At 45.0% G+C, this 11,204-nt stretch overlaps 1 protein-coding gene across 2 annotated transcripts in view; it reads right to left on the minus strand.

Annotated features, from left to right (window-relative positions):
- RAB4A (RAB4A, member RAS oncogene family) overlaps positions 1–10,823 on the minus strand; it is a 29,468-nt gene extending 18,645 nt beyond the window's left edge. Inside the window, exons 1-3 of one of the 2 annotated variants that reach the window (XM_030556881.1) lie at positions 10,566–10,823; positions 2,449–2,529; positions 184–298 (exon numbers count right to left, since the gene is read on the minus strand). In XM_030556881.1, the coding sequence (XP_030412741.1) occupies positions 184–298; positions 2,449–2,529; positions 10,566–10,596 (227 nt within the window). In that variant the 5' untranslated portion in view covers positions 10,597–10,823. The remainder of the gene's footprint in view (positions 1–183; positions 299–2,448; positions 2,530–10,565) is intronic. The other variant, XM_030556880.1, reaches the window with a different exon arrangement.
- Between the last annotated feature and the right edge of the window lie 381 nt (positions 10,824–11,204).

Below are 11,204 nucleotides of genomic sequence, written 5' to 3' on the forward strand. Positions count from 1 at the left end.
GCCAGATTACACAAACTGAGGATCAGGTTCAGTGGAACAGAGTTAGCCATGACATAAGTAGATACAACTCCAATGACTCAGACATTAACTGCACTCATTTACATCAGGGCTGAATTTGGTCCATAATATCTATATCTCCAATTTAGTATTAAATATTTTTTAATAAAGTAAGTGAAAAGATACCTGAATCTTTCTTGTCCTGCTGTGTCCCATATCTGTAATTTTACATATTTACCCCCTACATTTATTATCTTTGAACCAAATTCGACTCCTATAGTATGATTTGAGTCATCTTTGACTAAAAGAGAAAGAAAAAAACAGATTTAGTGTTTATTTTGAGAACATTTCAGGTTTATGATTAGATGTTTTTACATAACTTAAAAACACTTCAATATTATATTCATTGTGAAGGTAAGAGTATAAACAATGAAAGTGCCATTAAAAATAGATCTCTACCACTTACTGCAAATGCTAGATAAGTCACCTTCTGTGAAGCATATGCTCCCAGTTTAGGCAGGAGCAAAACTTCAAGTGTACCCATAAAGTTACAGCCTGCTTGTCAAAAGACCGGATGAATTGTTCATAATCCAACATAGCTCCTGTGCCATTAATACATTTTCCCCTTCAATTTTTTAATATCCTGACCAATTCAAAATATCACTGCAGGAAAGGTTCGCTTTTAAATAAGACTACTTCATAATACTGAACCCACTAGCAATTTTGGGAGTAATTTTAATATAGTCTCTGTAAGACCATGTTTAAGGTGCTACATTTTTAAAAACAGACCAATTCAATACAATAGCAGAACACAAAGGACTCTGTCTTGTCCACAAATATGCAGGCTCTATTTCTCCTGTAAAGCTTGTTCTTATGCGCAAGTTACAGCGCCCCCACAAAATGGTTTATTCTGCTGCCTTGTACTGTTACACTGAGAGGTACAACGAATGGATGAATCACAGACCTACTTCTTGATGGCTGTGAACTCACCATTCAATTAACATAATTAATCATAATCCCCCACTTAAGACAAAAGGAGTTTTGAACTGAGTGGTGGGAGATTGCTGCAATTTGAGGCTTGGGCCTGGTCTACACTACAGAGTTAGGTTGACATAAGCCGCCTTGTGTTGACCTAACTATGTAAGTGCCTACACTAAAATTTTGCTCCCATCATCATATATGGCTCACTGTACCGACTTAACTCGACCTCCATGAGAGGCACAGAGTCAGTGTTGATGTTGTTAGGTCAACACAGTGCCAAGTTAGACACTGCATTGCTTACATCGACTGTTACTGGCTTTTAGAAGCCATTGCACAATGCCCGTCACTGACAGTAAGAGTGCTCTTGATCAGGACGTGCCTGCCGACACAAGTAGTAAAGCGAGGACACATACAAATGACACAATTACTGCAGTGGCTGTATGCTGACATAAATTATGTCAACTTAATTTTGTAGTGTAGACATGTCCTTGGTCTACAGTAATAACTTATGTTGGTATAACTACTTTGCCAAGGGTGTGTAAAAGGAAAAACAAGTATATAAAATCCACACCCCTGAACGATGCAAGATTATACTGACTTAACTCCAAATGTATAGCACTATGTCGACAGTAGTGCATCTCCCACCAGCTCTGCCAATGCACCACAACTCCCTACAAACACATATGCTATTTTTTTCTGAGGAGTTGGCTAAGTATGAGAATATATGCCAGGATCTGGAACTTCCTGAATCTTATAATGCCAAGAGCCAACGTGAATAATGAGGTATTGCCTGAAGATGGTATGGAAAACCTGTTCTTTTTCGTCCTTTACTAGTGTTAGATGGAATCCTGTGGGTGAGAGAGAGAACAGGCTGTAAAAGGAAGTGAAGAGCTCTGCAACTGTGGTATGTGTGTTAAGGCGGTGTATGGGAGTATTGCTGAAAGAGAAGCGTTAAGGTTGTATGGGTAACCTTAACTCTGCATTTGCTGATTTTCTGAAGTCTTAGTTATGATCAACTCAATGTTCTGCAAAGGAATGACATTCCACCAAGCAACGTTAACTCTGTATTAAAGCAGCTTTTTGCCATCAAATATAAACAAAGTACAAAACAGAGACGTGTACTCTAACAAATGCACTCTGGCATCAGAAACATGCAAGCTTACTTTGCTTAAACACTCACTACCAGCATGCCCTAGTATGGTTTTACTTGGACAGTGGGGACAACAATTATTAATGAGTATCATAGTATAGATCACCTCCCTCTGTAGTCTACAACAGTTTTAGAACAGTTCTGAACACAGTTCCCAGACAAAATCCCTGTCTACACTGGTTAAAGAAGTGTTGCTAGTACAAAATACTTTAAAACAATGTTGTCACTAGCAAAAAACAGATGGCAGTGTGGACAGAGCTGTAAAACCACTATACGGTGAAACATCAAAAATGTCATTATGCCCAGATATAAATACTTACATTTCTTCTCAATAAACTGATGAAGCAAACAGGACTTGCCAGTTCCAGCATTTCCAATAACCAAGAATTTAAAGAGGAAATCTGAAGAATGAAAACAAAAAAAAGACATAAGAATCAACTATGAGACATTTACTTCTGTTTTAGTATCTCTTTTTGCCTTGTCAGCAGACCAAGTAAATAAGTATAAGGAGAAAACACTTCTTCAGTCAGCCACCTGCCACTAGCTGTTATTCTAAAGAGGAGGAATAGGTAGGAAACTTGGGAAAATGGCCATAAAGATAAGGAAAAAGGTAACAAAAAAGGGATTAAAAAGAGAGAGCACTATGTTTACTGAGCTATAGGGATAGATAATTAAAAGACAGAAGTTGGATTAAAAGGGCAATTTAAAGAAAAATACAAAGGCATCGTAAGATAGGTGGCCTTTTCATATTCCAAGAGGGTATATTCTTGTTTTTCACAGTATCCCCACTTCTTACAATGAGAGCCCTAAACATTATTTGAAAGTCATTTCAAGTTGCTCAGACATTACAACAGAGTTCTCATATGCAAGGATTTTTATGTAAAGTCAAATACTGAAAGTTCTAGGAATTGATTCCTACCATAAAAATATAGAAGTGATATTACTTAGAAGTAAAACATTTCCATGCCTCTTGGCTGTTAAGAACCCAAGAGTTGATTTATTTTAAACACACGAAAACTGATCTGCTTCACATAACAGTTCTTACATCAAGAGAACACAGAAAAAGTCAATCTTAAGACAGTCAAGAGAAAATGAAGCACTGCTATTTGTAGTATCAAGAACTAACAAGAAATTCACCATGATGCTGAACAAAATGAAAACATCATTCAAGAGATACTGATACATGAAATAGTTAGAGTTCAGGAAACACTGTGGCATAAGCAAATCAATAAACTGTTGGAGTTAAGTAAGATACGTAAGCCAATTTGTAAGGAATAAATAAGATTTTTAGTATTATAACACCTACTACAAAGATAAATTAAGAAAAACGTTGTTTTAAAACACATACTTCACTTTAAAAACAAAAAAAACATATTACTGGGCACTACCACCTCCAGAAACTATCACCCTTTAGCCACAGCTTGATGTTCTGCAGACAGTTGCTATAGTTGGAACAAAACATTATCCTGTCATCTCTTCCTTATCTTTATGAGGAGTCTGTGCATTCTTGTACTCTCTTAGGAGTGTGTACGTAGTTAATGTGTGTTTTTGTGTCATCCTCTCATGTCATGTACGTGCTTTCTTGGCATTAACAAATACCTATTTTGTTGTTTCTGCCAAGGCCAGGCCTACTCTGGTTCACAGCCTTTGGTTCACACTATTAGTTGTGCTTAGGGCTCCAGCAAGGCCTACAGTGAGTAGAAAAAGACAGTAAAAGACTGAAGTGTGACATTTATTTTACTTATGTAATAAAAAGTTGAAAAGTAAAATATGATGTAGAATCAAACATTTTTATTTAATGTATATATGTGTAGGATGAAGTGACTGGGGTTAGGCAACAGACATAAAAGGCTAATGTCTATGGAGACCGTGATAATCTTCTGTTTAAAAAAAACAAAAAAAACAAAACAAAAAACAACAAACCCACCACCACACCAAACAGTGACAATCCTAGTGTTCTCACATGCAAAAATCCCCATATTTTAGAACCCAGGATTTCTGATGCACCTTTGCTGGCATTTTATTTGTCACCAGCAAGTTACATCAGAACTCCAAATTAAGAACAGATAGGCTTCCCTCCCCTGCTCATTTGGCTTTTATTTATATAGCACCTAAAACTTTTGCCTACTATCTTCTGAAATGCAGAAAATTGAACCAATCATTTTACAATTTGCAGGGGAATGACCTCCAATCCCCCTCCTTCAAATCTTTGACTCACCACAGCATCCAGCCTTTTGTTTGCCTACCTAAAATTCTGTTGGTAAACAGGGTGGGATTTTCAAAGCACTTGAGGGAGTGAGGTATCCAACTCCAATATATTTTCAGTGGAAGTTGGGCAACCAACTCCCTTAGATGCTCTTGAAAACCTCCACTCACACTGAAAATGTGGTAATGGTTAAGCTCAGGGCAAGTTTTCAACCTAGTGCCAAAACAGAAACTTGATTAAGAAATAAATTATCTTGCTTTAGCTGTCTGCATCCAGATTTCTAGAAACAAAAATGACCGTTTTTGTAAAAATGGTATTAGGAACAATTTCATATGATGAGAGTCACAGAATACTATATTCTTGATACTATTAAGACATTTTTCCATTTTTAAACAGCAGATCATCTGCAAATTTACAGCAATAGACTAGAACACTGTAATTCTAGCATCTCTTGGTAGGGTCCATACATTTTTACCTAGCAGCAGAAGCAACACTGCATAATCAATCTTGGCAATACACTGGATATTACTATAAACATAGACTGCTTCCTAAGATGGTCTTTAGATTATTTCAAGTTGTACTGGATCTGTTACCTACATGTGAATCATCAAGGTTACCGGAACTGCTCTGATTTTGTGAGAAGAGCTAACACCACCTCCTTAGCAAAACAGCTACCTTCCATTTTCCAAAATTCTATCAGCAGCAAAGTTAATTGGAGGAAGAGGAGAACATCTCAACATAAAATTCTTATTTGCAGTAGGTAGAGTCCAAGAACCAAACTGAAAAATGTGGGATCACTTCTTAACGGCAAAGTAGTGTTGTAAGTCGGATCGGGTGGGGGACGGGGGGAAAGGGAAAATCACATCTCTGCCAGTCAAATGGCCCATGTAGATACCACTATATGGCAAAATAACTCCTTTGCTAGTATACCTTATGTCATTCGGGGAGTTGGATTAAAAACAAAATTTCTTTTGCTGGTATTACTCTCCACTAAGGGAGTGTGTCAATAAAGCTTTACCAGCACAACTGTTTTGGCAAAGCCTTTGTAGTGGAGACTAGTCCTGAACGTTTCCAGATACCATGGGACATCATGGTTAAATCAATGTGGGTACTTTGTAGCGCAGGGATTGGCAACCTTTGGCACACAGCCCACCAGGGTAGGCACCCTGGTGGGCTGGTTTGTTTACCTGTTGTGCTCACAGGTTTGGCTGATCGTGGCTCCTAGTGGCTGCGGTTCACCGATCCAGGCCAATGGGGGCCGTGGGAAGCGGCGACCAGCACATCCGTGGGCCCGCGCCACTTCCCACAGCCCATGGGTACTTTCGATGGACCTGGCTCTTTGCAAGAGTGAATCCAGCAGAATTATACATGGGACTGCCTGCAGCATACTTCTTATTTCCAACCAAAATGCAGCATAATAACGAAGATCTCACTCTAAGCAATATCAGACAATAACCAAGGCCTTGCGTATGTCATGTTAAGCTAGATCTAAAAGTCTGCAGAATGGCACTCTTTTTTTGTGGCACTGGTTAAGCTAAATTCTACAGCAGCTTCATTTAAAACTGATTTTTTGATAATACAGACAAATATAGTCAGTATAGTAATCTTTGTGCTATTTTGATAGAAAATTCAGATTATATGCTATCCCCCATATTTTCATTTTTCTGTGTCATAGACCTTTGTATCAACAATGCACAGCTTTCATTTCAAGAGGTCAAGGAGGATCTGAAGATTTTGACAGCTAGACAAGGAACAGAACTTTTGAAGCCTCAAAGCATAGGAACCAGTTTGGGATCATTAGACAGACATGTTAGCTGGATGTCTGTTACACTGCATACAACTGTTAACTGTATCATTGCTGATTGTTGTAAGTGGTAGTCCTATCAGTCCCAGGATATTAGAGAGACAAGGAGGGTGAGATAGGACCAACTTCTGTTGATGAGAGAGACAAGTTTTTGAGTTTAAAGAAAAGCTGTGCAGGTCTCAAAAGTTTGTCTCTTTCCAACAGTAGTTGGTCCAATAAGAGATACTACCTCACCCACCTTGTCTTTCTAATACCTCTTAAGCCTGAAACATCAGTTTATCTACAGATTCAGAAAAAATACTGTTTCGTTTAGCATTGTAAGGTTTCTTTCATGATTTTTTTTTTAAATTAAAAACTTTTATTCTGTAGGTTAACTTGTGACAAGTGGAGAGTTCCAAAGCAAGTACTGCAGCCACAAAAATTCATAAGACCCCAAAGGTAATACTGTGTGTTTTGTTGGCAGCTAAAAGTACTTGTGAGAGCTAGTTCTCCCAATCCCATTTCTAGTCAGGTATTTGCTTTACATTATACCAGTCCAAAAAGTCCACGAGATGCTTGCAAAAGGAGATTATGTGTTATGGAACAACATCAACCCACCTAGAATTAGCGATTTAAGACAAAGGTATGGCTAGTTCATAAACTAGAAGAGACTGATAAAAAGAGAGCTGCATTAATATAGGCAAACAAGATACCAAAATCAAGTATTAGCTATGAATGCCGAGGTCAGCATTCCCAAATGAATATCCAAATGACTCCATTCTGATCTTTCATCCCTATAGTTATGAAGATGTGCTTTCCCTAGAGTGCTGTTTTAGTGTGAAAAGCACTATGCATGTCTGTGGAAGAAGGAATCCAGACCCAAGTCCCAATGTCTTTGTACTTTAAGGGTTCTCATGCACAGCTGTCTTATTTCCCACAGCAGCGCTGATTAAAAACACTGTGGAGCAGAGGTTGCAGTATCTAGGATAGCCTTATTTCAAGCACTGGTGGCCAGCCAAGTCAGCATACATAGGCCTGGCCTACATGACAAAGTTAGGTGGACACAAGCTGCCTTGTATTGACCTAGTTGTACACATGACTAAACTTAAATTTGTCTCCCACTAATGTAGGTACCCTGTACAGCAACATCACCTCACTATCTCCAGCTAGTGTTGAGCCATAGTCAATGTATGGAGGTCAACGCAGAGCAAGTGTAGACATCATGATATTTATATCAATCATAACTGTCCTCCAGTAGCTGTCACATAACACCCGATACTGACCATTCTGGTCACTATTGTGAACTCCACTGCCCACAGGTCACAAAGACCAGAAGGCCCTCCTCCCTTTTAAAGCCCCACGAATTTTTTAAATGCCTTTTCCTGATTGTTCAGCTTGGTAAGCACATTTAGCTTTCCATGTGTGCGCGCACAACTGCCCAGCTGATCATGCTGGCTACACACTACAGACACACTCTATCTTGGAAAAGACGTGAAATACGGACCTATTGGGCCTGTGAGGAGAAGAGGCTATGCAAGCACACCTATGGATCAGTGCTAGAAACAGACATCTACAATCAGATTGCATGGGGGTGTGTGAAGAGGAGGTTTGCAGAAGAAGGGGTATGACAGGAACCAACAGCAGGAATTGCTTCAGGCATATCAGGCCAGCCAATCTAGTATCAAATCCCACACCTGCCGTTTTTACAAAGAGCAGCATGCCATATTTGGCAGAGACCCCAACATTACCCTGAATGCCCCCATGGAAATGTCTGAGGAGACCAAGCCAGAGTCCCCTGGTGTGAACAATGAGGACGAGAAGGATTGGGGGACATACAACTAGTGCATCCAACTATGCCATGAGCCAGGACCTGTTTGAGACTCCACTGCAATCCTAGCAGTCAAGCACAGGCAAGTCTAATGCAGTGGAAGGAATCTCAGGTAAATGTGAATTGTATTTATCCTTACAATGAAGCACTGAAGGCACCCTCAAATTAACAGGACAATGATGAACTGTGCTTTCCCCTTTCTAGGACAGGAGGAGAGCCCTAACAATCTCAGCTACAGTAGTGAGCCAGACCAAGCAAGCGGCAACAACATGCCCATGCTGTTCACAAGCCCTTTCATTGCCTTAACTTTGCCCTGTAACATGTGCTTATATAGACAAGAGATCACTGTTCTCTGGTCCTCTTTCGCCATTCCCTCCTATGGTTTGCTATACTTACGTATTTTATCTTTGATTTCAAGCTTTTTGGATATAGGATTAGAGTCGTCATCTGCTAGGATCATGTCTTTCTATAAGTTTGTATGGAACCTAATTAGAACCTCTGAGCATTGCCATAAAAGTACCAATCACCTCCTGCTAAAATAATGGATCTCTGATATTCCTTCTGAACCCATTTAAAATATAACAGTATTAAGTGTCTACTTAAGATTCAAAGCCTGAATTTCACCACCAAGGGTATGTCTACATCTACAATTTTGTAGCGCTGGTTGTTACAGCTGTGTTAGTACAGCTGTATAGGGCCAGCGCTGCAGAGTGGCCACACTTACAGCAACCAGCGCTGCAAGTGGCGTTAGATGTGGCCACACTGCAGCGCTGTTGGGCGGCTTCAAGGGGGGTTCGGGGAACGCGAGAGCAAACCGCGGGAAGGCAGGTCTCCTTCCCCGGTTTTGCTCCAGTGTTCCCCGAACCCCCGAGCAAGCAGATCTCCTTCCCAGCGGTTTGCTCTCGCGTTCCCCGAACCCCCGAGCAAGCAGGTCTCCTTCCCCGCACCCCCGAGCAAGCAGGTCTCCTTCCCCGCGGTTTGCTCTCGCGTTCCCCGAACCCCCGAGCAAGCAGATCTCCTTCCCCGCGGTTTGCTCTCGCATTCCCCGAACCCCCCTGCAAACGGCGGGGAAGGAGACCTGCTTGCTCGGGGGTGCGGGGAAGGAGACCTACTTGCACGGGGGTTCGGGGAACGCGAGAGCAAACCGGGGAAGGAGACCTGCTTCCCCGCGGTTTGCTCTCGCGTTCCCCGAACCCCCCTGCAAACCACGGGGAAGGAGACCCGCTTGGGAGGGGATTGGAGAACACCGGAGCAAACCGCGGGGAAGGATACCTGCTTGATTACCAGAGAGGCTTCCTCAGGTATGCTGGGATACCTGCTTATTCCACGGAGGTCAAGAAAAGCGCTGGTAAGTGTCTACACTTGATTACCAGCGCTGGATCACCAGCGCTGGATCCTCTACACCCGAGACAAACCGGGAGTACGGCCAGCGCTGCAAACAGGGAGTTGCAGCGCTGGTGATGCCCTGCAGATGTGTACACCTCCTAAGTTGCAGCGCTGTAACCCCCTCACCAGCGCTGCAACTTTGTGATGTAGACAAGCCCCAAGTCAAATAACCCACCAGTTCTTAACAGGAGCGGTGCCAGAGTTTTTGGTGCCTTAGGCGCAGGGGCGGCTCGCCGGTCCCGCAGCTCCGGCGGACCTCCTGCAGGTGTTCCTGCGGACGGTCCGCTGGTCCCACGGCTCCGGCGGACCGTCCGCAGGCGTCCCTGGGGGAGGTCCAGCGCAGCCGCGGGACCAGCGGACCGTCCGCAGGCGTCCCTGGGGGAGGTCCAGCGCAGCCGCGGGACCAGCGGACCGTCCGCAGGCGTCCCTGGGGGAGGTCCAGCGCAGCCGCGGGACCAGCGGACCGTCCGCAGGCGTCCCTGGGGGAGGTCCACCACAGCAGTCTGCCGTCCACCCAAATCCTGGTGCCCTAGGCGACCGTCTACGTCGCCTAAATGGAAGAGCTGGCCCTAGTTCTTAACAGTGAAAAAACATATTAAACCAGGCATTCTAATTTTAGGCTGCTTGTACTGAGCTTCAAAGGGAAGGACCATGGTGAAATCCAGGAAGCTGAAAACACAAGTAATGTTTGTTGTTTGTTTGACAAATGTAAGAGAAAAAGCCTGGCGGAAGGATAGGCACCAAAAGCCTGCTGCAGTCCAAGACCTCGAAGGATCTGCCAAACCCAGTCAGGCCATGGGTTCATCACATTTCCTAGTCTGTCGCCAGCTGTGGCCAACTCTTGGTAATTCAGAAGGACACAAATCTCACACACACACACACACACCGGGATGATCATACACCGAGGCACCCACGCAGCGCTGCGCCCGGAGAGGAAGCTGCTCCTGCTGGGCCCGGGGACTCGATGGCCCCCGAGCCACACGCGCTACCGCGTAGCCATCAGCGCTCTCAGACCCTCCCGCACCCGCTGACACGCCCTGCCCCTGCCCCCCGGGGAGCTGAGCGTCCCCAACGCCCTGCGGGCCGAACCGCCGCACAGGGCACGGGCAGCACCCGCGGGCCGGCGCCGGGGGGCACGGGACAGCAGGGAACGGGGGAACGAACCCGCCGGGACCCCGCACGCCCCGCAAGCGCAGAGCCCCCCAGCCGGCCCCGGCCCCGGCCCGGCTCCTACCGTAGGTCTCGGACATGGCTGTCTGCGACATTTTGGAAGCGCCGCGCCTGCGCCTGCGCCTGCGCCTCCTCCCGCGCCTTCGGCTGGTGCTCAGCTGGGGGCGTCTCAGGCCGCCAAGTACAACGGCCGGGGGGGGAGGGGTGCAGGGGCGAGTCCCAACAGCGGCCGCCGCTACAAACCCCCCAACCAGAGAAACTTCCTCAGCAGCAACCACGCATCGCCACTTCTGCGCATGCGTGCGCAAGCAGCTCTTCACCCCCAACCTATCGGGGCGTGGTCTCTCCTCCACACATGCGCGTTGTCTACTCTTCTCCGCCCTCCTCTCCACCCCCAACGACTCTCACCAAAACAAAGCGCACGTGCGCGGCTTTAGAGCTCGCCGCGGAGCCGTTGGGAGGAGTCACGAGGCGAGCTGAGCAGGTGGTGGGGGCGTGGCTGCCCTCACACGGGCAGGTGACTGAGGGCGCGAGGGAGGGGCGCGGTGCAGGGTCAGTAGCTGTAGGGGAGGCACGTGGGGAGGGTGGATGGTGTCACTTCTCCAGCTCTGGTGCGGGATAGGTGGGACCCTTCTGTCCGCTGGCCTGGGCCGCTGGCTGGGTATGCAGGAGTGGGATGGCTGGGGTGGGTGGATCGTGGGCC

The sequence above is a fragment of the Gopherus evgoodei genome, chromosome 3, assembly GCF_007399415.2.
Source record: "Gopherus evgoodei ecotype Sinaloan lineage chromosome 3, rGopEvg1_v1.p, whole genome shotgun sequence".
Classification (NCBI taxonomy): Eukaryota; Metazoa; Chordata; order Testudines; family Testudinidae; genus Gopherus; species Gopherus evgoodei.